The 26,849-nt window shown below is 42.5% G+C and overlaps 3 protein-coding genes across 4 annotated transcripts; 1 reads left to right on the top strand and 2 right to left on the bottom strand.

Annotated features, from left to right (window-relative positions):
- Window positions 1–853: 853 nt before the first annotated feature.
- On the bottom strand, window positions 854–20,916 carry esyt1b (extended synaptotagmin-like protein 1b). Its single transcript, XM_047582114.1, has 52 exons — window positions 20,246–20,916; window positions 19,273–19,314; window positions 17,897–18,031; window positions 17,729–17,802; window positions 17,562–17,634; window positions 17,361–17,450; window positions 17,135–17,190; window positions 16,897–17,017; window positions 16,637–16,813; window positions 16,360–16,442; window positions 16,107–16,155; window positions 15,935–16,024; window positions 15,700–15,795; window positions 15,145–15,216; window positions 14,982–15,068; window positions 14,739–14,888; window positions 14,484–14,597; window positions 14,189–14,365; window positions 13,846–13,931; window positions 13,716–13,764; window positions 13,523–13,612; window positions 13,338–13,433; window positions 13,172–13,243; window positions 12,967–13,053; window positions 12,728–12,874; window positions 12,340–12,446; window positions 11,976–12,156; window positions 11,699–11,875; window positions 11,239–11,321; window positions 10,893–10,941; window positions 10,716–10,805; window positions 10,458–10,553; window positions 8,949–9,020; window positions 8,517–8,603; window positions 8,276–8,422; window positions 8,045–8,181; window positions 7,721–7,847; window positions 7,544–7,632; window positions 7,291–7,432; window positions 6,165–6,341; window positions 5,993–6,075; window positions 5,292–5,340; window positions 5,083–5,172; window positions 4,804–4,899; window positions 4,633–4,704; window positions 4,446–4,532; window positions 3,884–4,030; window positions 3,157–3,290; window positions 2,832–2,963; window positions 2,638–2,740; window positions 1,790–1,839; window positions 854–1,572 (listed from the first exon to the last, which is right to left on the bottom strand). Exons 1-52 carry the CDS (start codon window positions 20,603–20,605, stop codon window positions 1,545–1,547), a joined length of 5,505 nt encoding a protein of 1,834 aa, XP_047438070.1. The 5' UTR covers window positions 20,606–20,916; the 3' UTR covers window positions 854–1,544.
- Window positions 20,917–21,424: 508 nt separating this feature from the next.
- On the bottom strand, window positions 21,425–25,541 carry zc3h10 (zinc finger CCCH-type containing 10). Of its 2 annotated transcripts, none has more exons than XM_047582116.1 (3): window positions 25,334–25,541; window positions 23,656–24,944; window positions 21,425–22,391 (listed from the first exon to the last, which is right to left on the bottom strand). In XM_047582116.1, exons 2-3 carry the CDS (start codon window positions 24,793–24,795, stop codon window positions 21,879–21,881), a joined length of 1,653 nt encoding a protein of 550 aa, XP_047438072.1. In that variant the 5' UTR covers window positions 24,796–24,944; window positions 25,334–25,541; the 3' UTR covers window positions 21,425–21,878. The 2 variants fall into 2 exon arrangements, with proteins under 2 accessions (XP_047438072.1, XP_047438071.1); XM_047582115.1 differs by having other exon boundaries at window positions 23,656–24,858; window positions 25,334–25,540.
- A 95-nt stretch (window positions 25,542–25,636) lies between these two features.
- Window positions 25,637–26,739, top strand: LOC125006235 (dnaJ homolog subfamily B member 9-like). Its single transcript, XM_047582119.1, has 2 exons — window positions 25,637–26,158; window positions 26,343–26,739. Exons 1-2 carry the CDS (start codon window positions 25,927–25,929, stop codon window positions 26,654–26,656), a joined length of 546 nt encoding a protein of 181 aa, XP_047438075.1. The 5' UTR covers window positions 25,637–25,926; the 3' UTR covers window positions 26,657–26,739.
- Window positions 26,740–26,849: the final 110 nt, after the last annotated feature.

Raw genomic sequence — 26,849 nt, 5'->3', positions numbered from 1 at the left:
GCAGTGAAGGAAGAGGTATTCAGATCCTTTAATGAATAAAATTACAAGTACTGGAGTCCCGCATGAAATCCCCAATTCAGGTAAAAGTAAGTACTTTCAGCAAGTGTAGTTTGAAGGTTTGGTCCCACTGACTGATAACTGTATGTTCTTAGATTATTAATAGTGAAACATTAGTCTGTACTCTGTAGGTTTCAATTGTAGCAGATGAATCTGAAGGTGTTGAGCAATAATTAATAGCACAGAAAAGAAAAAGTTTATGACAGACAAGTGTGTTTTAATTTGGGGTATTTTCTTATAGGATATTGTGTCACACATTGATTATTGTGAGACATCCAGAGGAAAAAAGGTTGGATTTTTGTGGATGAGTATTTTAAAAAGTTTGTTGTGTTTTTCATTGTAGTATTTATCATAAAGTAACTAAGACAATCGTAAAAATGTAGTGGAGTGGAAAGTACCATAGCATGGAGATAGTTAGGTAAAGTAAGTTAAACTTTACCCAAGTATAAGCATATAATAAATTGTAGTACAGTCTTGCTCAAGGACACTTCGGCATGTGGCACACTCCGGGTGCAAATACGAATACAAATACTTGAGTATTTGTACACTGATGGACACTGATTCTTTTAATAAGAAAAACACATTTCCAATCTCGTCTTGTCTTGTCATATGGTAAAGTACCACACATTACTTTTTTTTTTAGATTAAATTTGTCAGAGATTCTTTCATAATGCAGAATAGCCACAGTAAATGTATTGAATCTGCGTATCACAGTGGGTGACAGCAACAATGAAAGGAAATGATGAAAACACAACATGTTTTATAGTTCCATAAATTAATCCACAAACACAAAAAGTGAGAAGTGCAAATCTGTTTATTTTTGTTGCGATCCTTTGACAATCAGTATCCGATCTGACCTGCAATCTTTGCAAATATACACAAAATCATTCCATAACGGTGAAGTACGTAATAAAATGTATGTGTAAACAATAAACATACCAAAGTTTTTTCAAAGGCACTGTCAAGAGATACATGGCAAAGTGCTGTAAAAAAAAAAAAAAATGAATATCAGCCTAGCGTCAAACCAAATCCTAAATACTGAAACTGCATTAGCATTGACACATAAAAAAAACTATGATCTAAAAACATGTTACTGCACTTCAAACAAGTTGCACATTAAAAGCAACAAGAAGCAGCAAAGAAAGCAAAAGAACATGACTTCTTCCCGGGTGAGTTCATTTTCACTTCCTCTACTCAGTCTTTAAATTCCTTCATATAGAAATGTAACCTTCAATCATAACTTACATGCACTTTATCCTCACCTCAACTACTTAGGCCTTCTCGTCTTAGGTGGGTGTGTACTGGTGTGTGTGTGAATAAACAGTGCAGTCCACTTCTATTTTATATGATGATACACATGGAGCTGAGTGGATGTAGATTGGGCTGCTACAGTGGCCCTGAATGCAGAAGTGGGAAGTAGAAGGCATCAGTGTGAGTAGCAGCAGTGTCGGGTTGAGCAATGACTACGACGTCTGCGAGCATAGTGGCTATTCAGCTTCATCTCTCAGAGTGAACCTGGAATAAGCAGACAGGTGTTCAGTGTAAATCACTAATCAACTAATCATGCCAAAAAAACAAAAAACGTACAGTTCAATAATTGATCATTTAGCAAACTGCTGTGTTTTTGCAGTCACTGAGCACATGCTTAAGTGTTTTGATCCTAAATATTTCATGCGGTGCTGCACTTTCCCACAAAGTCTGGAGTGAGTCCAGTCTGCTCTGTGATGCTCACCATTCTGTGACACCAGACTTCAGGTCAATCTGGGCCAACTCAATCTGAGCCTAAAAAACAGAAATGTCAGATGAATTCAAAGTAAAAAACATACAACAATACACTTCACAAAATAAATGCACAAAAATACACCATTCCAGCAACCTGGCTGACCACACCTAGTCTGGTGTACTTGCTGGTGTATGTGTTGAAGAACTTCGGGGTGCATTCACACTTTTCAAGTTTGGTCAAACTAAAATGAAATCTGCAGCTCGCCTGAAAAGTGTGAACCCTTTAGCTTGAACTTTAGTGTGCACTGAACACATCCTGAATTAACTCGAATACTGTGTGGACAAAAAAAAATGCATCCTTCTGGGGATGACTGCTGCCATCAAGGAGTGTTATTGCTATGGGGTGGGGGTGTCTGGTCTGGTCTAGGTGGGTGGAACATGTCTAAGTAACATCTACATGAATGAATACCAGGTCCAAAGGTTAATCAGGAGAACAATGAGTTGTCACAAGAGGGTTAATGCTTTTTACTTCTCCTGTCAGTGGTTTTTATGTTCCGGCTGATCGGTGTATATTTTTTTAATGTCTTCAGAGATCTCAGTTGATAAAAATACCACCAGGATTACATAATGTAAGATAGATAGATAGATAGATAGATTACTTTATTCATCCCCGAAGGGAAATTAGGTAACCCAAAGTTCGCCTAATATAGACCTTCAATACGTTCAGTCAGGTTGTGTGTTTTGTATCTTTTAGTTTCATGTTGGGAATACCAGTGTGCATGCTTAGCAAACTGCGCCCAGACAAATATAAGTGTGAGCCATAAAAGAGGTTCAAGTGGAGTACAGCCTCAGACTGACCTGTCCAATCACGTCTCTGCTCCTGAATGATGCCGAGTTATTCTTCACTGATACACTGAGGCACCTGAACCTTGTCTCCTCCGCAGGCAGATCATACTCAAACCTTAGAAGACAATTACAAGGAGAGCACTAAACGAGAGGGACAATAAAAGGATAATAAAACCTTAACAGAAGTACAGAGATAGTACATTTACCTTTCATTGTATTCGGGGTTAAGGTCTTTTTTCTTAACCGCCGTCTTTCTCTTGGTGGCCTTGCTTTTGTCTGGAAGGAGCATGAGGGAGACGTAGCTGTCTATGCCATCCTTACTTTGTGAAAGAAGTCCTCTGTGTGAAGAGAGAAGAAAGCACAGGTTTAAAAAAAGAAATTTAGGACATCACATGTATTGCTCACAGGGGTTTTTGAGACTATTGAGACATCAACATTTTCTTTATTCTGTAGTTTTTTTTTTAACTGGAAATGCTCTCTAATGTGAGCACATGGAAATTTATGAAATTTATGAAAACTGAGCACACACACCTGCAGGCATGGATGATGACGGTGAGCTTTCTCTCTTGCGAAGCATACGAAAGGGATAACTTCACCTGCCCGTTTCCAGATCCACAGGGGACAGTCCCTGCGCTGATCATATCCACCATTTTGGAATCCAGAACCTATTCAAATTCAGAAAAGGAACTAAGTATTAATTAGCTGAAAACATAGACTGTAAATAAAGATGGCCGACAGAACACCTCCACAAAAGTGAAGCCAAAGCAAGTAGAGCTCCCCCTGTCTGGCTGCAGCATAGGTCATAAGCTCCACCCCCCCCATGTTAGTGGATGGGACTTGGGTTAAACAAAAACACTACAGTACACGTCAAATAATTATTTTCAGGGACAGTTTCTGTCAGTTTATGCAGTTAATATAATCCTGAGTTGAAAAAATAAGTACAGTGTTGAATCCTATATTTCTTTGAAACTGGTGGACGTAGATCAGAGCACAGCATTAATTTAACAAAAATGTGAGTGAGTCTGGAGGAAGTGTGGATGGGTTGTCCATAATGTGGCTCCGCATGGCTCCACTATTGGGCGATACTGTGTAGACTATAGCTCCAAACTCACAAGATGCACTGTTATTCCAGGGAATCTAGCGTCAGTTTGACCAGCGGGAGGAAGTGTAGACGCATTGTGCATATTTATATACAGTCTATGGGTGTAAAACACACAAACACACACATGGCTTTTGTCTTTCTGTCGGAAACATTCACCTTGAGTTCAGCCCTCAGCAGGATCTGACTGTCGGGCAACGCTCCGTCCAGATGGAACTGCTGATCCAGGACCAGCTGTGGCTCTGCAAGCAGCTCCCTGACGGTAATCACCAGAGATCCCATTGGCTGGTCCCAACCACTGGATAACTGCAACGCAGGAACAGAGCATGGAAGTGTCACTCCAACATTACTTACCGTTAGCTGTACCTACATGCATGCAAAGTACTTTTTTCCCACAGAAGTCTGAAAATGTTACAGTAGGGAGACAGTAGTTACAGTAGTAAGAGAGTTTCAGATTTTTCCTATCATTTCATGTTCCTGGGAAACTGAATGACTTCGTAGTGTGAGAAGTCTAAACGTCTGTTGTGAAAAAGGTTTAAGTTCATTTCATTTATATAGCACCTTAAAAGCAAAGAGCATTTGCAGCAAAGTGCTTCACATTCAACATGTCATATAAAACATGTAAAATACAGATAAGCATCAATGCATGCTGTCCAAAGGTCTATAAGGAACAACACGGCTGCAGATTCTGCAACCAAATGGATGTAAATAAGTCCCTTGCCTTCACCACAAGCATCTGCCGTTTTGGGTCATGGACCAGGAAGTAGAAGGACTCATTCCACTGAGGACTGGAAGTGCGCTCACACAGCTGAAGAGGTACAGTCAAAATCAAGTTATTACAGTACAACAACGTATTCAACAAACCAGTGCTGATGCTGACGCAGAGCATCATGCATCGAGAGACTCACTTTGGTTTTATAAGTTGTTTCCCCCAGAACCAGCTCAGCTCCTGCTTTGGGTTCTTTTCCACTCTTCTTCAACTGTGCAGTAAAAAAAAGAGGCATTCAAGATGTATTGTGGTGGGGAATCATTTTTTTGGTAACTAGACACAGTATGTAAATATCCAGTGGGTCACTTACAGGTAATGAATGTGCAGCCTCGATATGAACAAAGAGCAAAGCTGCAGAAGGAATCGCTTTGTTCTGAAAGGACTGGAGAGACTGAAGCTGCAGCACCTGTGAGTTGAAGCATGAGCACATAGGCCTCATAATTATGTTGCAATGTGAATAGTAGTGTCACTCAGACATTGGATTTTACCCAACAGCATTATCAGGGCTTAAGTGTTATGGCCAGGCCTTGATTCTAAAAGAGATATTTTGATCTCAAACAATCAGCCTGGTAAAATAAACTAGGCCAACCTGGTCGAGTCTGCCTGAACTGGACACTGTAGGAACCCATTCCAGTATCAAGTGAACTCTTCCAGACTTCACGTCATTCAGAGTGTACCACTGCAACAGAGACAGTGGTGGTTAGAGCAGCAGCGACACACCCTTCATATGAGGAAATAGCACAGCACAGAGTTCAGAAATCACATGGTGCAACTTGAGATTATGAGTTGTTGACTAACCTGATCTGTGTACTGTGATCTGATGACCTCATTTAACTTAACGCTGAATCTGGGGACATAATAACAGGCAGTAAACAACAACAGCAACAACAAGGCTTTAACTTCTTATGAGGGAAGTTTACTTTTGACAATATACATATTAGAGGAGCTATTTATTTTTATTTATTTATTTATTTTTGAAGCACCTTTTACAGGCCTTTTTTGCAACTGTCTCCTGTTTATTAGTACTTATTATCCATACTTCCACTGCAATAACATTTATTTATAAAACACTTTCTCTAACAATATTACAAACTGAATAAGGAAAGGCTAACTTAAATAAAAACGATAAAACAACTACTAAAATAAAAACGCATCAAATCCACATAGAAAGGAAAATGTACATATTGTATTCAAGTTTGGCAGCTGCAGAACTTTTTCACAACTGGACTTATATTTTAAACGGATGTGAACTTATTGTTTTAAAGAAGCTACCCAGATTCATTTTCCTCCATGAGCCAAAGCGCAAATATTTTCTTTTTGCTGGTCCTGAGATAATTGCTGCCTCCTGAAATAAAATATTCTTTAGCATCATGAAAACATTTTGCATTAATTCTTTGTGCTTCAAAATTGCCTAAGGTGCATTTGACCTTTGCAGCCTGTCTTTTCTAGATCAGAGAGGACGACTGATGTACAGTAATGTATATGCACATGACACACACCTTCCTAGGAAGTCATCAGAATCTAAATCCTTATCAAACGCTTCAAGCTTGATCTCCTGAACGCTGTGCCCCCTCAGGACTACCTGTTAGAAAAACATATACAAATATTACAATGATGTGAATGCAGTGATATCCAGACAATAAACAACAGGTTCAGGTAAAAACTTCATACCTCATACATTTCGTTCCATGTTGGGTTCAGATTCTCTTTGATAACATGACTCTTAAAGTTCACCCCGCCTACGTTGATCTTCACATAGGGGTCGCTCTTTCCCTTCACCATGCCGCCCATCAGGTTGTCCTTCGCAACCAGATTCTGGGCTTCCAGCAGGTGAATCCTGAGCAGCCCCTATCAGGAGGAAGACAGGAGTGTTTAAAAATATACAGGAACTGCTAGAGTATGACACCGATAGGTCACAACATTAAGACCACTGAGAGGAGAAGAAAATAACACTGTCTAACAATTTTGTGACGGCTGAGTGTTCTGCTGGGAAAACTTTGGGCCTGATATTCATGTGGATGTTATTTAGACATGTAGCACTCTCCTAGTCCAGGCACAGATGCACAAAAACGGTTTAGGAACAACTCAAAAAACATGAAGAACAACACAAGGTGTTGACCTGGCCTCCCTGCACATCTTAGGAAGTTGATCATAATGTTATGCTTGATCAGTGTATGTTACTTGGTATTGTGAAGCTACTGAGCAAATTTCAAACCAGCTAATATAATGAGGCCTCTTGTCCTTGTGGTACTGACTGCCTTTGGAAACACATTATGAGCCTGGACTATACCGTTTGTTAGACGTCTTGAGAGTCAATTCTAAATCCTGTTTTATTTTGCACTTCTGGAAATCCTTCTTTTTCACAGGCTAAGCATATTCAGAGGTTCACCGTGATCCACAAAAAGCTGGAAGCTGGAATCACCCCGGCACAACTTGATATTTTTAAACAAGAGGAAGTGGAACATTCATGGTGATTGGAAAAAAAACATCCCTGTGGGCCACATGAGCCACATGATAGGTCAGCAGCATCAGTGCATCAGTACTAATCATCATGGAATGACTGGGAAATAAAATGACACATTATCACACACACAGCTCCGATGGACCCTAGGCATTTTGAAACATTACTCTTTCAAGGTATTTCTAAGTATTAGTGATGTAAAACACCCATTTAATATTTACTTTGCCAGAGAGTTGGCAGGGGTTGCAGATATGCAAGATTTGAAAATAAATAGCCACAACAATCCTCACTGCTCAGTTGTTTAAATTTTCAGTTTCTGCTTATAACCAAACTCACCTCTTTACCAAAGTCCTGGCTCGGGGTTGTATGTGGTGGAAGAACTTGGCTCGCTTTGGGTACTTCTGTGATTTCTGCTGGCTTCACAGTGTCAGCAGGTAGACCAGTCACTGTGGCGTGAGCCAGATCATCTAAACCAGCGCTACATTCACACACACAAAGACACAGAGTTATTGCACGAATGACTTTCCAATTCACTATTTAGTTTAAGCCAAAACGAATGTGACTGTATTCATTGTGATGCTGAGCTCACCTCTTTTTTTGCAGCAGATCAAAGTCTTCTCTACCAGCTGTGTGTTGCTGGGTGAAATCCCCGTCTGCACCTGTTGATTCTTCCACCAGCTGAAACAAAACCCAGAAACATACAAGTTAAGAAGGTGAAAATAGCCTGGATATAATGACAACTTGAATTTTATATGACGTGACTCACTGCAGCAGCAGCAGGGATCATATCAAGTGTAGTTTGAGTGGCAGCTGGTTCAGCAGCGGTTGTCTTTTCTGTGGCTGGTGCAGGATCTGCTTCTGGTGCTTCAGGTTGTTTTGACACTGCAACAGACCTGAAAACACAAACTGCTCTTACGAAACATGACAGCCAGACAGGACATGAACTAACTAGACAATTTCTCCAGCTTCACTTGACTATAAATCCTTCACTCATGCACAGAAACTTAAGTATTTGTTTCTGTTTAAAATGTGAGGGAACAATTTTCACAGTTTTTGTATTAGACTACTGAAATCTACACAAACAACTCACTCATGCTCTGGCAACTCGGAGATTTTTGGCTCTTCACTCGCTGCTTTGAGTGTCTTTGTAGTGGTGGTGATCATCTCCTCTTTCTTTGGTTCCGTTGCAGTTGGCTGTGGCGCTTCAGTCATCCTTGAGTCAAGAATCTACCAACAATAAATTACCAGTTGGGTTTCTGTATTTTCACTTACAATGGCTCAAAGCCTCTTTGCGTGTGTGTGTGTGCATATACTGTCATACCTTGAGTTCAGCCCTCAGGAGAATCTCACTTTCAGGCAAGGCTCCATCCAGATGCATCCACTGGTCCAGGACCAGCTGCGGTTCAGAGAGTAGCTCTCGCACGGGAACTACCAGTGATCCCATTGGCTGATCCCATGCACTGGACAGCTACAGACACAAAGGCACAGGTATATAATGTCAGCTGGGGTGATCCTGTCGTTGAATGCTATTTATTAAATATTGTGAGACATTCGATGGTCACCTTCAGTATGAGCATCTCCTCTCTAGGGTCATGGACCAAGAAATGAAACGCCTCGTTCCACTGGGGTGACCTGGAGCGATCACATACCTTCACAGGGCAGAGGGGTAGAGGAGGTTATTGAATGGATGTTGTCATTAAATAACAAGGATATACTTTATTTTTTGTACTTCTTGAACACTATAAAGGGTTACAGTATTATGCATTCTTGCCAAACCCGTGTTTTTGAGATACTACCACTGGGGGGAGCCAAAGTGTGAATTTTGAAATATTCACAGCAGCATATATTATTCAATTACTCCCACACAAGCAACAGATTACCTCCTAGTTGTGACAGAGACTAATAATCCAAAAAATAACAGATTATGATGATAATAATAAATACTAATTGCAGCCCAAAATTGCCATAGTGAATAGTTTTTTTTTTCTCCATACCTTGGTTTTGTAGGATGTACCACCAAACACAAGCTCTGCTCCAGCCTTAGGCTCCTTTCCACTTTTCTTAAACTGGACACAGGAAGACACACATCATTATGTGTATGGTTTTGTATTCATACTAAAAAAAAAAAAAGTGATTCACATTTTGCGTCATGACATTCAAAAACAATGATTGTTGCTCAGCTAACAGCAAGTAACAATCAGTTTTTCTATTTCCTTCTACCCATAAACCTAGCCGTTACTTTTACATCTATTTTAGGGACAACAATGTTTGGAACTGGTTTAATAATGAACAAGAATGATGCTATAAAGAGGAACCAGTAAACCGCTATCTAATCAAATGAGCTATTTGTCCACATTCCCCTTAGAGTGCAATTTATTTCTCTCACAGGCTGAGATTGTGAGCGTCTAACAACATTATGGAATTGCTTACAACACAGGTAGTCTGTTGTTTTGCTTCAAACTCATTTCCTCCCCTCTGTCAGCAGCAGGTTTCTTTAAGAACGTCTTTTCTTCAGGGAATAGCTCTTTGGTGACGTGTTTCTTCCTATTTCAGTGGCAATAGTCATTCCAGTCAAAAAGGCTTTAGAAACACAATCGTCTGCGAGTCTTAGAATATGGACAGGATTGTTGTCATCCATTTGTAGCAGAACTGGCTGCAATTTAAGTTTGCCTTTGGCCCCAAAAAGCAGTTTAAAGTGTGGGGTGTCATTTTGTCAATTTTAAAACCAAAACCATTTTCCCTTTTAAACCTTTTACACAACAGCACATTTCTGTTTCTCAACTCTGTAACCTGCACTCTTCCTCAGAAGGCTCCCTCTTACTCTGATCAAGGCACAAGTTTCCTGGTTGAGTTACCTGGTTGTTTCCTGCACAATATTAGGACTCCCTACAGGAGTCCTGTGGTGTCTGGTAACAGATGCTGTTAGTGGGGGGCCTTTGGGTCCTATGGGTTGTGGATCATCCCACAGATATTTGATCAGTTTGGGATCTAGTGAATTTGGAGGCCAAATGTGCTTGATATTCATGTTTTCTGAGTTGTTCCTAAACCATTTTTGTGTGTGTGTGTCAGGCTGCATCCTGTTGGGGATGGCTACTGCCATCAAGGAGTGTCATCACTATGGGGTGGGGGTGTCTGGTCTGGTCTAGGTGGGTGATACATGTCTAAGTAACATCCACATGAATGAATGAAGATGGCCAATGTTATTTCTTCTCCTGTCAGTAGTCATAATGTTGTGGTCTACCAGCGCTCAGCGAGCTCTCTATCAACCCCTTCCATAATACTGCGACACTTAAAATAATCTGAGCAAGCCCTTTAAGGTGACTGTGGACACATGCCCCATCTCAGACGTCTGGTGATAGCCAAGGACTCATTTTGGTGCCTATTAAATATGTAGACACAATAAGATGGGAAAATAGAGCCCAGGTTTACAATGCTAGAATTATCTTTTACGATAACAAGCTTATTACAGTGTTCTCCAGCGCGCAAAATGACAAGGTACTCACAGGCAATGAGTGTGCTCTGTCTACATAAACAAAAAGCAGTGCTGCAGAGGGAACAGCTTTGTTCTGGTAGGACTGGAGACGCCGCAGCTGCATCACCTGCAGCAAAGAGTCCAATGAAAAGGACATTAGAGTGACTCAGCAGTGATATGAGGGCCGTGAATCAGCACAAAAGGAGAATGATGCAGTTGTGGGGGAAGGAATGACTATTCTAAATGAATAAGAGAAGAAACCTTAGCAAACGATATAAATTGCACTGACTTGGTCCAAGGTGTCATTATGGGACACAGCCGGAACCCACTCCAGTATCAGACGGACACGACCGGACTTCACATCATTCAACGTGTACCACTGGAACAGAGGTGTTCATTCACTGAATCACAGCATAAAATTACACCAGGGGAATACATGTAGACACAGAATAGACAGGATACCAACCTCATCTTTGAGCTGAGAACTGATTACATCTGCCACGCTGATCTTGACTCTGTTAACATTGAGGAAGAAAATGCACACATGGACAAGGACATCAGTCAAGCACACAATATAAAATGTTTTAAATGAATAAAAGTCTTTCAAAAAAAAGGGAACAAATTCTGATGCAGCCCACTGTATTTTTTTTTGTCAGGAAATAGTTTTTAAGTTGTTAAACTGCAGCAACACTGATTATCAGTTTAGAAACAGTAAATTAAAGAATATCATCACATACAGTAAACACTACTACTAAACATACTAGTAAACACATGCATTTACAGAAGATGAAGTGAAGTGAATTAGGCCTCACCTGCCCAGGAAATCATCTTTGTCCATGTCTTTGTCATACAGCTCCACCTGCACCTCCTGTCCAGACTGAGGCCTCAGCACCACCTGAGGGAACATCAACAGTCATCATAACATGATAATGAGAAATTTAACACTCATAGGCAGTTTAGGCTTCTACATTAATTTAACCCTGTAGCTACGGCAACAGTGCAAAGCATTCGCTGACCGTGACCACCTGCACCTCTGCAGAAATTTAACTACTGCCATGACAACTCAGAGTGCAAGAACTGTGGGGGTCCACTTGGTAGTAAATGTTTCCGCTTTAATATTTCCAGCTGATTCTCCATCAATGCAATATTTGAAATTGATTTCTATTGTATCAATAAAGATGGAACGCATCAAGGAAAGGCTTTGTGCAACTATGTAACAATAATATCCTAGACGAGCCTTCAGTCTCAAATGATCTGTCTCTTCAAACACACCTCATACATCTCATTCCAGATTGGGTTGAGATTCTCCTTGACCACATGACTCTTAAACACAACCTCTCCGACAGTGATCTTGGCGTAGGGGTCACTCTTGCCCTTCACCATACCACCCATCATGTTATCTTTGGCAACCAGACTCTGGGCCTCCAGCAGGATGATTCTCAGCAGCCCCTGCAAGTAAGGAGGGTGGATATTTAGCTTTATATTGCTTTTTATTCAATGGGAGGTGGATGTGACTGCTGCTACAGATCACTATTTTGCACTATGTTACCTCACTGGCAAAGCTGATGTCTGGAGAGGTATGACGAGGCTGTGTTATGGCGGGAGCCGGTGGTTCCTCCACCTTTTCTTCAGCCACGTCAGCTGTCTTTTCCTTTACGTTAACGTTATCTTCATGCAAAATCTCTGAGGGGACAATGGTCTCAACAGGAGGAACATCGACTGAACTTGACCTAAAACAAAAATTCAGATTTATTTACCCAGGGGTAAATTTAAGGCACATGTAAGCAGCATGATGTTCAAAATCCAGAATATGTGTGAAAATAGTGCTATAAATGTTTGAAAAAGTTCCAAAGAGAATAAAGACATTTTTAAGAAATAATGACAAAAAAATGGACTATATTGAACGGTCTCACCTGAGCACTGTGTCTGTTTCTGGCTTTCGATGAGCAGGGGGAGGGTCTGGTTTTGAAGTGACATTAGGCCTATCTGCTGCACCGGGACATTTGCTGGGAATCAGCATCTGTAAATTAGTTGATATTATTGGTACACATCTGCATAACATCCACATGAATACCAGGTCCAAAAGTTTCCCGGAACATTGTATTGTCACAAGACGGTCAATGTTATTCTCTTCTCCTGCCTTCTCCATAATGTTGTGGCTGATGTGCATATAACAATACAGATGTAAACCGCCGCATGAAACAGTATTGCTGAAATACACCAAAAGGACACTCATTCACTAACTTAAAAGACAAGTATTATCATTTAAGTTTATCATTCAACAGACAGGGGTAATCCTACCTTGAGTTCAGTCCTCAGAAGAACCTGACTCTCAGGTGAAGCTCCATCTAGATGGAACCACTGATCCAGAACCAACTCTGGTTCAGAAAGAAGCTCTCTAATGGGAACAACCAGGGAGCCAATGGGCAGAGTCCAGCTGTGGGAGAACTGGAAAAACAATGATGAATGTTACCAGACGAGTAATTACAATAGAACAACGCCACTATTTCTGTCCATATGATGGACGAACACTCACTCACCTTAATAACCAAAATATCCTCTCTGGGGTCTTGAACCAGAAAGCAGAACGCCTCATTCCACCGGGGAGACGTTGTGCGTTCACACACCTTTAGGAAAGACTCAAGTATCAGCCAGCTTCACTGACCCATACAGTACTTTGGCACTCTTTGAATTAATACCAACTTAACACCAAAATTCGTAAAACGCAGAATGATCTGGGCTTACTGTAGTTTTACGAGATGTTTCTCCAAGAGTAATCTCCGCGCCCACTTTTGGATCTTTTCCACTTTTCTTCACCTGCACAGAGGCATAAATTGGTATTCATTATGAGCTGAAAATGTGACAGTTATTCCTGCTCATTTTTACTTCACAGCAGTGTTAAAAGACTCACTGGTAAGCCATCTGCCTGCTCCACATACACAAAAAGTAAGCCTGCTGAGGGAACTGCCTTATTCTGGTAGGACTGTCTAGAGTGGAAGTGAAGAACCTATAGATGGAGGAAAGAACCGGAAAGTATATGAATCAAATCTCCTCAAAGTATCCTTTTATGCATGACTTGATTTTAAAACCACTGACCTGATCCAGTCTGTCTGGCTCTGATGATGTAGGAACCCACTCCAGTACCATGTGAAGTCGACCAGACTTCACATCACTGAGAGTGTACCACTGAGAAAGTAGTAGAAAACATTTTTTTTAAATGTCTGAGAGTGTTCTGGCTGACTAAGATGCATTCATAGATATGAGTGTCAGAAATGTATCTCCTGCCCACCTGATCAGTGTACTGGGAGTCAATGATGTCCTTCAGACTAATCTTCAGCCTGTTTGTCACGAAAATTAGATTAGGATACATCATCTAGAGTACATACAGCATATGTGATAATTAAATGACACACAGTTACCTGCCCATGAAGTCATCCTTCATGTCCATGTCTTTATCAAACACCTCAACATGCAGCTCCTGTCCTGGCAGCTGGGTTAAAATCACCTGTGTGGCAAACACGGCAAAACATTTCAGAAGACCTGACATTATTTGTTTCACATATTTTTATCATTCTCAAAAAAGATAGATGTCCAATACAACGCAGCACACGGATCAATATTCAAAGCGTAACCCCTTCAAAGAAAAATGGAAAAAAAACATAAACAGTTGGACAAATAAATAAAACCAATAAAGAAAAAAAAAAGCACCCCAGACCACTAAACTGTCAAATCCTGCTTTTACATTTCACAGCATTTTTTTACCTCATACATCTCATTCCAGGTGGGGTTGAGATTGCTCTTGATAACGTGACTTGTGAATGTTTCGCCCCCAATATTGATCTTGACGTATGGGTCGCTCTTGCCTTTCACCATCCCTCCCATCAGGTTATCTTTTGGAACCAGATTCTGTCCTGCCAACAGGTGAATGCGGAGTAGCCCCTGAAACCATTCATTAAAAATAAAGTCACATTACACACTTGCTTATAACAGCTGTGCTTATAACAAACAAAGCATGTATGAGAAGCTTAGATGTTTCGAAATATGTCCTCCGTTTTACCTCTGTGGCGAAGCTAGGATGAGGAGAGGAGTGCTGGGACAGCTGCTTGGACAATCCAGCTGCCACATTAGACGACTCATCAGATGAAATTCGCTCCTCGTCTAACCACAGGACCTATGTTGAAGTGGCAGATGAGGAGTAAAGACCAAAACTCCAGTTTAAGCCTATCATTATACCCTTTTGTTCATATAATTATTCTCTTAATAGACAGACAATGGAGCACCATCTATCTATTTCTCTAAATTTGCTGTTTACCCTGAGAACTGTGTTTATATAGATGCGACTGGCTGGTCCCGAGTTGTCCAGCTGGAACCACTGGTCCAGAGAGAGATTGGCATTCGACAGCAGACGGGACAAAGGGATGGTCAGACTGCCCAACGTCTGCACACGGTCAGCATCTTTCACCTAACCCAAGTAAAGCCAAAACAACAGCAGTGATCAAGATTGTGGAACACACACTCATTTTAGCAAGTAGTACTTCACCGAGTGGGCTGTTACCTGAATGTCTATGTCCTGCTTGTGAGGATCTTGGATGAAGAAGGTGAAAGCGTCCTCCCATTCTGGGTTCACTGTTGTATAACAAGTCTAAAGACAAGAATCATGCATTTACAAAAAGACATAACTGAAAACATCTACAGTATTTTAATTGGCTTGCAAATACCTTGCTCTCTCTAGTGATGTCCTGCACAGACAACTGCACCATAGGATTGGGTTCTTTATTTCCCTTCTTCATCTAAGAGACAAACATGAACACGCGATGAGGCATGCGAGCTATGACGTTCCGTAACCAAGAGCTGAGCGATAAACAGACTTATCTGCCATTCTGACAACACGAGGCTGATGTGAATAATGGTGTATACAAGGTTACCATAGCAACGGCACAAATAGCTAAAAGGAAGCGCCACACTGCTTGGCACAATCAGGAAGTATAAATCTATACAGTTAAAAACCACAAGCATTGGGTTTCACACCAGCGCTTCTGTAACTGCCATTCCCTTTTTTGTTTGATATGACCAGGGGAAATGAGAACAGTAGGAAATTTGTGTTTGACTAGCTTACTTAAAGTTAGATAGATGTATCTACAGGGCTTTAGAGTGAATGGGGTTGGAGCCCAAGGCAACAAAAAAGAGAAACGGATGGCAGTTTAACCACAGACAGGATGCAGCTCTGAGTGAAGCACGAATGTGGGCACAGTGAGGGTAGATATTTGACTCACAGGAAGCGCCTCAGCCTTGTCCAGATATACAACCAAGATGGCTGAAGAAGGGGGATCGGCAGTCTTCGTGGTGACACTTTCATTCCTCTTTAGGATCTAGGACCAGAATTGCAGATAGACATTTAGTTTTTAAGCTTACTGTTAAAAAGACTGCAGATCAACACATAACAACAACAACAACCATAATACCATATAATTATCATATAATTTTACTCTTAAATTGTGAGACTCTAACCTGCTCAAGTCGATCAGTGTTCGGCAGCAAAGCCAACCACTCCAGTTTGAAATGAATACGTCCAGATGGAGTATCCTTCAAAGTGAACCACTGGGAAAACACCACAGACACAAATTTAAGGTTAAAAATATGTTCTAATCTGTGGCTAAGATGATAACGGCTTTTCACTTACATCATCCACAACGATGGATTTCTTCACAATGCCCAAATCCAGTTTGGTCCTGTATGGAGGAGAATTGTTAGAAAATAAAAGAGCAAATGTAGCGATGAAGATAAAGACGGTCATCAGCACAGAAATCAGATTCTGAAGCAACTCTGTAACAAAAAATATTATTAACATTACAATCTTTTTTGTGAAAGGTGACGAGTGACAGGTGAAAAGTGAAAAATGTAAGACACAATAGACGTGAATTATGTGCATGTACCTGCCCAGGAAATCATCCTGGTCTGGGTCTTTGTCATATACCTCCACCTCCAGCTCTTGACCAGGCACTTCATGGACTATAACCTGATGTACAGGACACACATACGGGCATGAAGACTGACTGAGGAGTATGTAGGGAATATGTTTTTGGCCTCATGAATGACAAATGATTTCCTATCAGCACGATAACAGTCAAATCTAAATGATATTATACACGTTAGTGACAAAACACAGCAGTGGGATGATGCCTCGAATTTGAAATTCTCCTTCCTCCTCACCTCGTACATCTCCCCCCACTTGGGAGAGTCTGTGTTGTCGATGTGTTGGGAGGTGAAGGTCTGAGGGCCCACCCTCAGAATGGCATACGGGTCGGACAAGCCAGCCATGACCCCTTTCACATAGTTGTCCTTGGCAGCTAGCTGCTGCGCCTCGAGGAGGTGGATTCGAACCACACCCTGATGCAAAAAAGGGAGTTGCTTTCTGAGCTTGGGAACTAATGTGATATTCTCAATCTGCAAAGAGAACACTGAATCTTCACCCTGGGCAAAGGAGAGCGCAGGTGGGCCACATGCAAGCCAGGAACCAGAGGGATGACCAGGCGGTTGGGCAGCACCAAGAAAGAGGCAATGGCATCCATAATCATACTGTCGGACATGACACTGTAACAAAGGTAACATTTTCAGAGGAAATAGTGGATCTACTTTAATATTTACTGTATAAAGCATTAAAATGGTTACTTTTCTGTGTTAGCTAAGTGCTATTTGAGCATGACTCACTTCAGTCCAGGAACGTCCAACAAATTAGTCAGGCCAGTCCAGTTGATGTCTAGTTTCTGGGAGGAGATAAGACAGAAGAATGTACAGCAAATCAATAAGGACGGTTGAGAAATCAATAGAATAAAAAGCATACGAGGCAATACTGGGACACTTGATAGTAGCGGGAGTGGGGGTTGAGAGGGTTAACAAGAAAAGGACAAATAGAGGTGAGTGTGGATGGACCTACAGGCCGACGGATGAAAAACATTGTGACTGCACCCACTATGGGTACATCTCCAATCAGAGGCTCCAGAATCACCCGCATCATCCCATGTAGCTAAAGACAGAGACACACACAAAGTATGTCTGTGAAATGAGGCAGAGCATTTCATTTAATCCTCAAGATTTAACCATGTTTAAGACGTTATAAGCTAACATCAGGACACACCTGTATTCCTTTGACTCCAGCTTTGCAGAAGTACCTTTTCACTTCAACGTTGATTTCCACGTTTCCAACGTAGCTGAGGATACACGAATATAAATGTCATCTACAAAAATAAAACACTTGGCAGATGTTTAAGATGTGTCTCAAAAAAGCAAAGAATAAATGGTCACCTGATATACAGATCTAGCAGGACTTGCCCCTTGTCATTCTCTGTGTGGGCCTTGATCCCTACAACCTTCATGGCCTGAAATGAACAGAAAGTACATTGGTTTGCATTGATGTGCTTCAGCAGGGCTTTGGCAGTGTTATAGCATAGTTAAGCTCTCAGTGACCATCACCTTGTCACCCATGTCCACCTTGGTGAAGCTGAGAGTCTGTAGGTGGGTGCTCGATGCCCGGATAGATGGGGCGATGGTCTCTACCAGCAGCTTCTCGAGGTACTGGCCAACAAAGGGCCACACCTGCTGTAATACCTGTTGGACCATCGTGGACAACATTCTTTTATTTGTAAGGAACAGAACTTACAGAAAACTTTGGCATATTGGCTATTTAGCAGCAAAACTACATCAGATGCCGTGGATTCCATAAGCAGTACGAGGAGAATGACAGAGACAGCTGGAGAGAGCCGAGCTTCTTCAGCTGTCTGGGATCTTATTTGCTGTATTACATAGGGAATTCTGTGCTCTACGTGTACAGTAGCAGTGTTCTTTCTTACACTTTTTACAGACTATTAATGCTAAGACTGCAAACTTATTCGGCCTTCTGTCCATTCTCCCTAGGAAAGAATGTGAAAGCAGAGGCCACTTCTGTTTGTGTGCTCGTGAAAAACCCCAAAGTTGGTTATAGTGGTCACAGTCTGGCGTAAGTGGGGAGTGAGTCATCAGATGCCTGCTCTTGTGGAGGACGAAGCTCGAGTAATCAGGGAATCTGCTGACCTACTCCCCCCCCTCCCCTCCAGTAGCCGATCTCAAATCTCCACTTTGTTTGCTCTCTGGTCTCAGATCTCGTGGTTTGCATGAACATTTTTATTTCTGTTGTTAGTGGCTTTTCTCCAGGCAAGAAGATTGGAGAAGGTAGGGGCGGGGTGATAGCTGCAGTTTTATTTAGTTTCGGGGACTGAGCAACTCCTCCCCCACCCCCCACCCCTTCCTTTTCAGCCGGGTCGCCTGCGACGAAATGGAAAAGTTGAGACATTCCTAGATGTGGTGCTAAATGAGCACATGTAAGAAAAGAGCTGCTTTCACAAAGAACCCTTTAAATGGACATTCAAGGGGCATGTGTAGAGTATTAGTGCTCACCCACATAACAATGACAATTCTATTTTCCCACATGTGGGCAAATAGAATTAGCCTTGTTTTCTCTTGGACTAGGTCTGGTCTTAGAGTTACATCACCAGGAGCACGTGTCTTTTAGTTCTGAAGTTACTCTTTTATGTTTATGTATATCTTCTACCTTGAGAGGTTTGAGTGCTTTGGCACTGGGCTTGCTATCTGCAGATACACTTATGAGGGTGTGGCCTTTACTGGAATATTGCAACACCAACACTACTGTCTATCAACCAGCACCAGCTACTAACATACACCAACAAGTGTCACTCGGCACAACAGCTGGGCTATTGAATGGGCAGACATGTGTTTGCTGAGCTTCAGGAAGAATGGACAGTCATGCAGATGAAAAGATGAAGCAAAACATTAAAGCACATATGATAGTTTACCTTATTCAGCCACTCAACCTTCTCAACATCTGGAAAGTTCACCTGAGGGAAAGATACACAATGCAAGCACGTACTTAAATTGAATAAAGATCCTGGTAAACACACAACAGGATAAGGAAGTGACTCAGTCATAAAGGATGCAGTTCTGGAAAAGTTAGCAGTAACATTGTTGATGTTCTTTCATTAGGTTTTTCAAAAGGAAACTTGGAAAGTGTGGATAAAACAGGTTTCTAGTCAAATATCACATGATTTCACTCTGGATTAAAGTCAAGGTATATGTAGATTCTTTTGTACTTTTGTATTAAAAGTGTTTGAAATGTTGACTCCATTCATATTTTAACAGGTTCAGAGACAGTCCTTACATATCTCAGTGAGGAGACGTGTGTCTTCTGTTTAGACACGCAATCACTGACTGAAATAGAAAGCCTCGGGAACCTCATTTGGGTGGGGCCAAATGTTCTGAGTTGAAAACATTGTCTGTATATGTCAAAACACATTTGCACATGTGGGTTTACAGGACCACCATTTTGCATACAGACACGAAAGCATGAATAGCCTACAGGACTACATTTTCCAGTCACCTTAGGTTACAGCTGCACAAAGTCTGGAAGGCTTAAATGTTTTCATTGTTTGTGCACTAAGAATCGACTCATGTGCTTTTGGACAAGTTTGATCTTGAAATCCAAATGCATGCACAGCAAACTTTGCAAATGAAAACTGTGGAGGGACAGAGTGTAGGATGGAAAATACATAGATGCACACCTGGTTGCATGTATTAATGAGGATCTACATTTACCGGTTTTATAGTTTTTGTTTGTTCAAATCCTCTGAATGATATCATGATACACTACTGTATATATCGTGAGGTTACTCTAGGTCAAAGTGTTTTCAAGAAGAATACTAGTGTATTAGTATATGAAGATATTTTTAATGATAGAATAACTGCTGTGATAGCTGTGCAGTCTCCTCTCACCCATGCGGGAAGGTCCCTCTTGATTTTGGACACTTTCCTTGACATGAACTCCTCCTCGTTGTCCATCAGCTGTATGGCTGACTTGAGACGCGCCTCCTTGGCTTCTCGGGCATGTTTCCATCCCGTGTAGACCATCATGCCACATACCAGGAGGCTGGTGCTGACCCGGTAGTAGCCGGCCAGGTAGACGGGGAGCAGGGCGCCCAGGCATTTCCCAAACGTCCAGAGCACCGCGACCGCGCTTATCCCCTTGGTTTTGGAAGCTTGTGGCTGCACGACCAGCGCTTTCTTCTCGGCCTCACCGCTGCTCAGACGCTCGGCGCCCTTGATTTCTGTCGGCTCGGATTTCTCACTCTGCATGGCGGAACGTCCTGAATCCAGCTAAAAGACTCAAAGGCCTGTCGTTGGATGGAAACTAGTCCGATTAAAATCACGTTCAGAATTATTTAACGGCGCGTTTCATGCCTAGTGCGGGAGTTTGACAAACTCAGAGATGAACGGTAACTCCGCCCGTAGCGCAGCTAATCCACTACTTCTCTTCTGATTTAATAGTATTAAACGGGTTTTTGTTTCTATTTGTTTATTTTTTTTAGATGTGGACCTGAAAAAGATCCGGTCCTGACGAACCGACCGATTGCAAATTCTGCTCCGCACGTCCCGTTAGAGAGCAGAAAACACGCCCACTGTTACAAAAAAAAAAAAACGCATCCTTGACTCTTTAAGCGCTGCGTCAATCCATTACCGTTATTACTGCAGCATTACGCAAACTCTAATAAATCCGGATAAATAAACTAATGAACAATTTCATCTGTTTTATGAGCTCAGCGAAATTGTTGACCCACTACAATAGACTTTCAGCTGCTCCTGTTTATTTTAAAACAGCACACTTGGCATTCCTCCCTAAAACCGTAACGAGCGCACAGGCAGTGGTAATGCCGACACCCACTGCTTATAGTAGGCCAAACGTTCCAGTACACACGGATGTGGAGCCACCGAGGACAACAGAGGCTATAATCCAAGTTTACACAGCCTCGACTCCTCCCAGACAATTCAAGCAGTGCCATGTTAACAGGGAAACCGCGTGTCCCTGGGCAAAACTTACCCACCTCCATCTCTGCCAGCTGGGAATATAAAAGTAATTACAAGCTGCTGCTGTACACAAAGACACACACACGAGACTCATAGCTGACTTGTTATTATTTTAAGTGTGCAAAGTACCAAAGTTAATTTACACAGGAGCGATTCACAAAAATATAAACACAAACTGCTTCCAGTGCCATGTCCTCACATGTGGAGGACACAACAGAAATGGTTCAAGCACTGTGGATGACAGACACGTTTTGATTTTTTTTTTTTTAATTTTTTTTGTGCAGAAATGTTTTGCAAGAGTTATAGAGTCTTTTAATCTGCAGGAAATTACATTTTGTTTTTCTGTAATGTTTCCACAGAACACAGAGTTGCTTCAGGGACAACATGAGTATTTCTTCTGCCCTCTGGAGGACATTTACAAGTGTCTGCCTCTCACTGCTGTCTCTGCTCTGTCATCCTTCCAGTCTAGATCATCTATGCTAAAAAAAAAAAAAATCCCCATTAAGGACGCTAGTCTGACTCATGAGTATTACAGTTCTGCAGTTCAGTGAGGCAGAGTCGTGATCCTCATACTTTGACTCGCAATGGGGTACGACACCATCGGGGTGGTGGCGTGACTCATGGTGATGCCTGGCAGAGGCTGCGTCATGGACACTGCAACCGGTGCCACAGATACAGCCACCGGTGCCATAGAAACAGGAGGCGCCATTCCCTGGGCAATTGTCTGTGCAAGGGCAGCTGAGAGGGGGGTAATCTCTGGGTTGAGATGAGGCGGGGGAGCTGTGGGAGGGGCTGTGTTGGCTGGGGGGGCTGCTGGGGCACCGGTGGGAGCTACCAGGTCCTGCTGAGTGACAGGCCGAGGCTGCAGTCCAGCGCTGCTCAGGGTGGTGTGGGTCTGGGCAATGCCATGATTGTAGGAACTGACTGCCCCTACGGGAGGCGCCAGACTCTGCTCAGTGGGTGCGGGGGTGGAAGACAACGTCATCACCTTGGCCTGGCTGCGGAACTGGGCGTTCTGCTCCAGGAGAACCTCATTTGTTGCAATGAGATTAGAAACCTGGAAAAAACAAAAAGACATGACTTAGAAAGGAATGTGTAAAAAAACATGACCAACATTTCAAGATGTAGGAAAAATATATACAGGGAGCCCCCATTAAATATTTTATATGGAAACAATCAAACCTAGATATATTCACAAAATGATCCAGCACTCTTTCACTTCTCAGAATCTGTTTGTGTCTTACGATGATACACAGTACATTTGTCTTTATTAAATACTTGTGTGTTTGTCAGGTGACTGAAGACCAGCCCTCCCAAATCACAAGCTGCTTTAAAGATAAACAGATCAGACATATCTCTGGCTGTTTAGGGTCATTACTGCATAAGAACAAGAACATGGCTTTGTACAGATGTGGCCAAAACTGCAGCAAAACCTAACACTTGGAAATATATATTATTTGATTGTTGATTTTAAAATGTTAATGTACACAACACCCTCTTAAAATAAAGGCCCAAGTTATTTTTTCAGGGTTTTCAAAAAACACAAAAAACTGAACCAAATATTGAATACATATTTATTTTTAAAAGTCATAAATGACACAGGCCATTAATTTAAGAGGGTGTCGTTATCATATTCAATGTTTGTAAAGAATGTATTTACTGAAGTAGAATGACTGAAAATTGAGATTATAATTGTCGTTGGTTGATTTATACTGTCAAATATGACTTATATGATGACCACAACTAATTGGGTATTGATTAAAAACAAATCAAGCGTATTTTAAATACTTAACATGCCATCCTTTTTACGACTGTGGTGGCATCAGCTATGTATTATGGAGTGGTCTGGTGTAGTGTCAACATCTCAGCAGCACACAAGAAGAGACTGAACAGACTGGTGAAGAAGGCCGGCTCTGTTCTGGGCTGCCCTGTTGAGCCTTTGGAGGTGGTGGGGTGATTGGCGGATGGAAGCAAAGCCATCAACCCACCCACTCCGTGGTGCTGTAACAGCACAGCACTGCGCCCATCAGCAGCTGACTGCTTCACCCTCACCGCGTGAAGGAGCATTAACACTCAGTCCTGCTGCTGAGCCAACAACCATCCTGCTCTCAGGAGACCACATATGTAGAACTACAGTTGTTTGACTTTCTATTGTATTTATTTAATGTTGACTTTTCAACAATGTTGCTGCAACATTGCTAATTTCCTCACGGTGGGACAAATGATCATCTTATATTATGTGCTAAAGTCCTAAAAAATTTGTTAAATTATTTTTTGTAATCAATTGAAAATAATTAAGTAGTTTGACATCTTATTCTAACCTGCTTCTTCAATTCTTCCACCCTCTTCCTGAGCAAGGAATTTTCTTCCTCCAGGAATCTGTACTCCAGAGGACGAGCTGGCAAAGTGGCTTGAACTCCCAACTCATAGTGCCCACCCCCATCTGCAAGGCGCAGGCCCTCCAACCGGCGCCTCTTGAGTTGCAGCGTGGTGTGGTCCATAGAGGCCTCTAGGGAACCAGGATCAAACAGCCCACTCTCAAGCAGAGGGTCATACACAGAGCATGTGCTCCTGTCATAACGTCGCTGACCTGAGGAGGTTAAGGACAGACACCCGCTTATTCCGCCTCCACCTACTCCCCCAACTCCTGAGATACCTGGATCTCTGCAACCCCCCAAGCTGGGGCAGCCTGTCCCCATCATGTTACTGCCACCCCCACCTCCTACAAGTCCTTGCATTCCTCCACAGGGAACTCCTACTCCACCACCTATCCCTACCCCAGCATTTACCACTCCACTAGTACCTGGACCCATAACACCACCCACCCCAACCCTGGAAGGTTCATACTCGTAGTCTTTTTTCACATGTCTAAATTTACACTTATTGCCCCTCTGGCACTCTCCCTTCAGGAAATCTCTGCAGATGGGAACCTCCCCACGGCTATGCGGGAGATCCATGGGGGACAGGCCAAGTCGTGCTGCAACTTTCCCTCTTAGTCTGAGAGGTAGCTCTCCTGTTTTCTTGTAATAGTCTTCATCCTCTTTAGAACCATGGACAAAGCGGCAGCTGGAACGCATACACTCCTTATTCTGATGGTCGTGGCAGAAGATGAACTCGTTCTTTTGCACTCCCAAGTCTGGCACCTCATTGAAGTCTGGATGTCTGAAACGGCAGCGCTTTCCTCTCTTGCAGACATTGCGTATGAAGTCCCTGCAGACGCCGTCCAGTGCCAGTCCGGCTCCTTGCCCTCCACCTCCACTGTTACCGCAACCATTGCCGTTACCGAGCGCTCCTCCTCCACCCATTCCCCCAGAGCCAGAGACGTTCCCTCCAACGCTTCCTCCCGATCCTCCTCTGCCCTCCGCCGAGCCCACTGCCAAACCAGACCCCGGTCCTCCTTCTTCACCCAGGCTACCGCCACTCCCACCACCTGACAGGTAGGAATTGTCCCGGTCAGGCATGGCGCTTGGCCCAGCTCAAGGAGAAAATAGCACTCATGTGTGTGAGGGGTTGGCAGTCGTGACCTGGCAAACATTCACATACACAGGTCAACAAGTCATTAACTGTTTTTTTTTTTCCCTTCAAGTGATGCAATCTGCTGTTCAACTACCTGCAGAACAAAAACATAAACCCAAGTTGAGACATCAGCTTTATAAGTGAAGGAGCACATTAATGTTGATAATAAGGAGATAGGTAGACAGGTAGGAGGTATAATTAAACCAGAAAATGCAGGGGCACGTGTCAAGAGTTCGGAAATAATAAGCAGCAGTGATGTTGTTAGTGATGTTGTTGACATTTGAGGATTAGCAAAAGCCAGCGGTGTACCAAAACAAAACAGACTGCACCGAACACATGGACTGTCCGCTGATCAATAAAGCAAAAACTATCATATCACATGACAGGACAAATATGCGTAATAAGGCGCAACAAGCTCGCAAAAGTAGCGAAGAGCTAGCCAACAATATGTGGCTAACTGGCTATATGCTAACGTTATCTTACCCGATCAAACAACAGTGCGGAAATCAGAGAATACTAGAGCAAAACAGAACAAATGTTCTGCCTCCGATTCACTGAAATGTCCACAGATATTTCAGCGAACAACAGAAGTCGGGCTTTTGTTATTTTTTGCAGTCCCTCGAGGCCCGGGTGCTGTTTACCACATTTTCTTGATGCACCATTCACCAACGAAGAAGAAGAATACAGTCTTCCTCTCCGTTTTTCAGAATTGTAGTTTTCTGCCCCCTGGCGGCGAAAATAGTGAACTGCACACAAGTAGGTGGAAGTTTGTTTGAAGTTGCTTTTTTTAAACCGGGAAATGATTAATTCGGGGCATAAATGTGGGGTTATAACAACTAACAGCTTCGGTTAAAGCTTTATTTTGTTGACACGTTGTCGTATCTGCACATAGTTTGGCTGAAACTACTCAGAAGGAGAAGTCTGCCATTGCTGACGTGTAGACCAGATAAGCTCTCTGCATAAAGATGAGCTACCAAACCGCAAGATACGGTAGCCGCCTGCATTTCCAAAAATGAACAGCGCTGCGTGAGAGGTTAGTTTGCAGTCCGTCCTTCGTCCGTGCTCAGGCGCTCAACATGTCAGCGCAAGGTGCTTCCAGCTGGTTGTGGGCCAGCGTGGTGCTCCTGCTGTGCCTGTGTGGAGCACTGCCTGCAGCCTCCCACACAAACTACTACGACACTCTCGGTGTTGAGACAACAGCAACGGACAACCAGATAAAAAAGGCTTTCCGCAAGCTGGCCATGAAGTACCACCCTGATAAGAACAAGAGCGTCGATGCAGAGGAGACTTTTAGGGACATTACTGAAGGTAAAAAAATAATAATAATTATTATTATTATTATGTTGTGCCTCCACAACAGTCAATAAACGGCTTTAGTCTAGTCTAGTTCTTTAGACTTATTCTAGGAACACCCTACTGCATTAGTTTTAGATGTGTTTACCACAGTTAACCTTGTCTCCTTTTCCCCGTGTTTTTCTCCTGTCCTCCTCAGCCTACACCGTGCTCTCCAACAAGGAGAGGAGGAGGCTGTATGACAGCGTGGGCCACGAAGCTTTCCTAAACAATGAGGCCTCTGTCGAAGAGCCCGACGATGTGCACGAGGCAAACTTCCACTTCAGTTACTCAGACTTCCTCCATGACTTCCACGATGACAGTCCCTTTATGGAGGAGCCACACTTCTACTGGAGCTCTGATCAGGAAGTGGAGTATGAGGACGTCCAGTACAGCCATTACAGTTTTGAGGGGCCGGCCTTCAGCTTTCATTTTGGGGATGCAGATGAAATTGAGGAAGAGTACCATTACTAGATATCTTTTTACTCTACTGTAACCAGTGTGACTGTGCTTTAATGTATTTTCTTTTGTTCATAATAAAGGCTTAATGGTTTTAATTGCATTTTTTATTCAGTGTGTCGAAGTTCACTTAAACAGACCCTTGGGAATGTGTTTTTGATGAGCATCTTTTATGGAATAACTTGTAAACTCAGGCTGTAACGCTGGT

This window comes from Mugil cephalus, chromosome 4 (assembly GCF_022458985.1).
Source record: "Mugil cephalus isolate CIBA_MC_2020 chromosome 4, CIBA_Mcephalus_1.1, whole genome shotgun sequence".
NCBI classification, from domain to species: Eukaryota; Metazoa; Chordata; class Actinopteri; order Mugiliformes; family Mugilidae; genus Mugil; species Mugil cephalus.
Note: the sequence above shows the minus strand (reverse complement) of the source record. Positions and strands in the feature narration are given on the sequence as shown.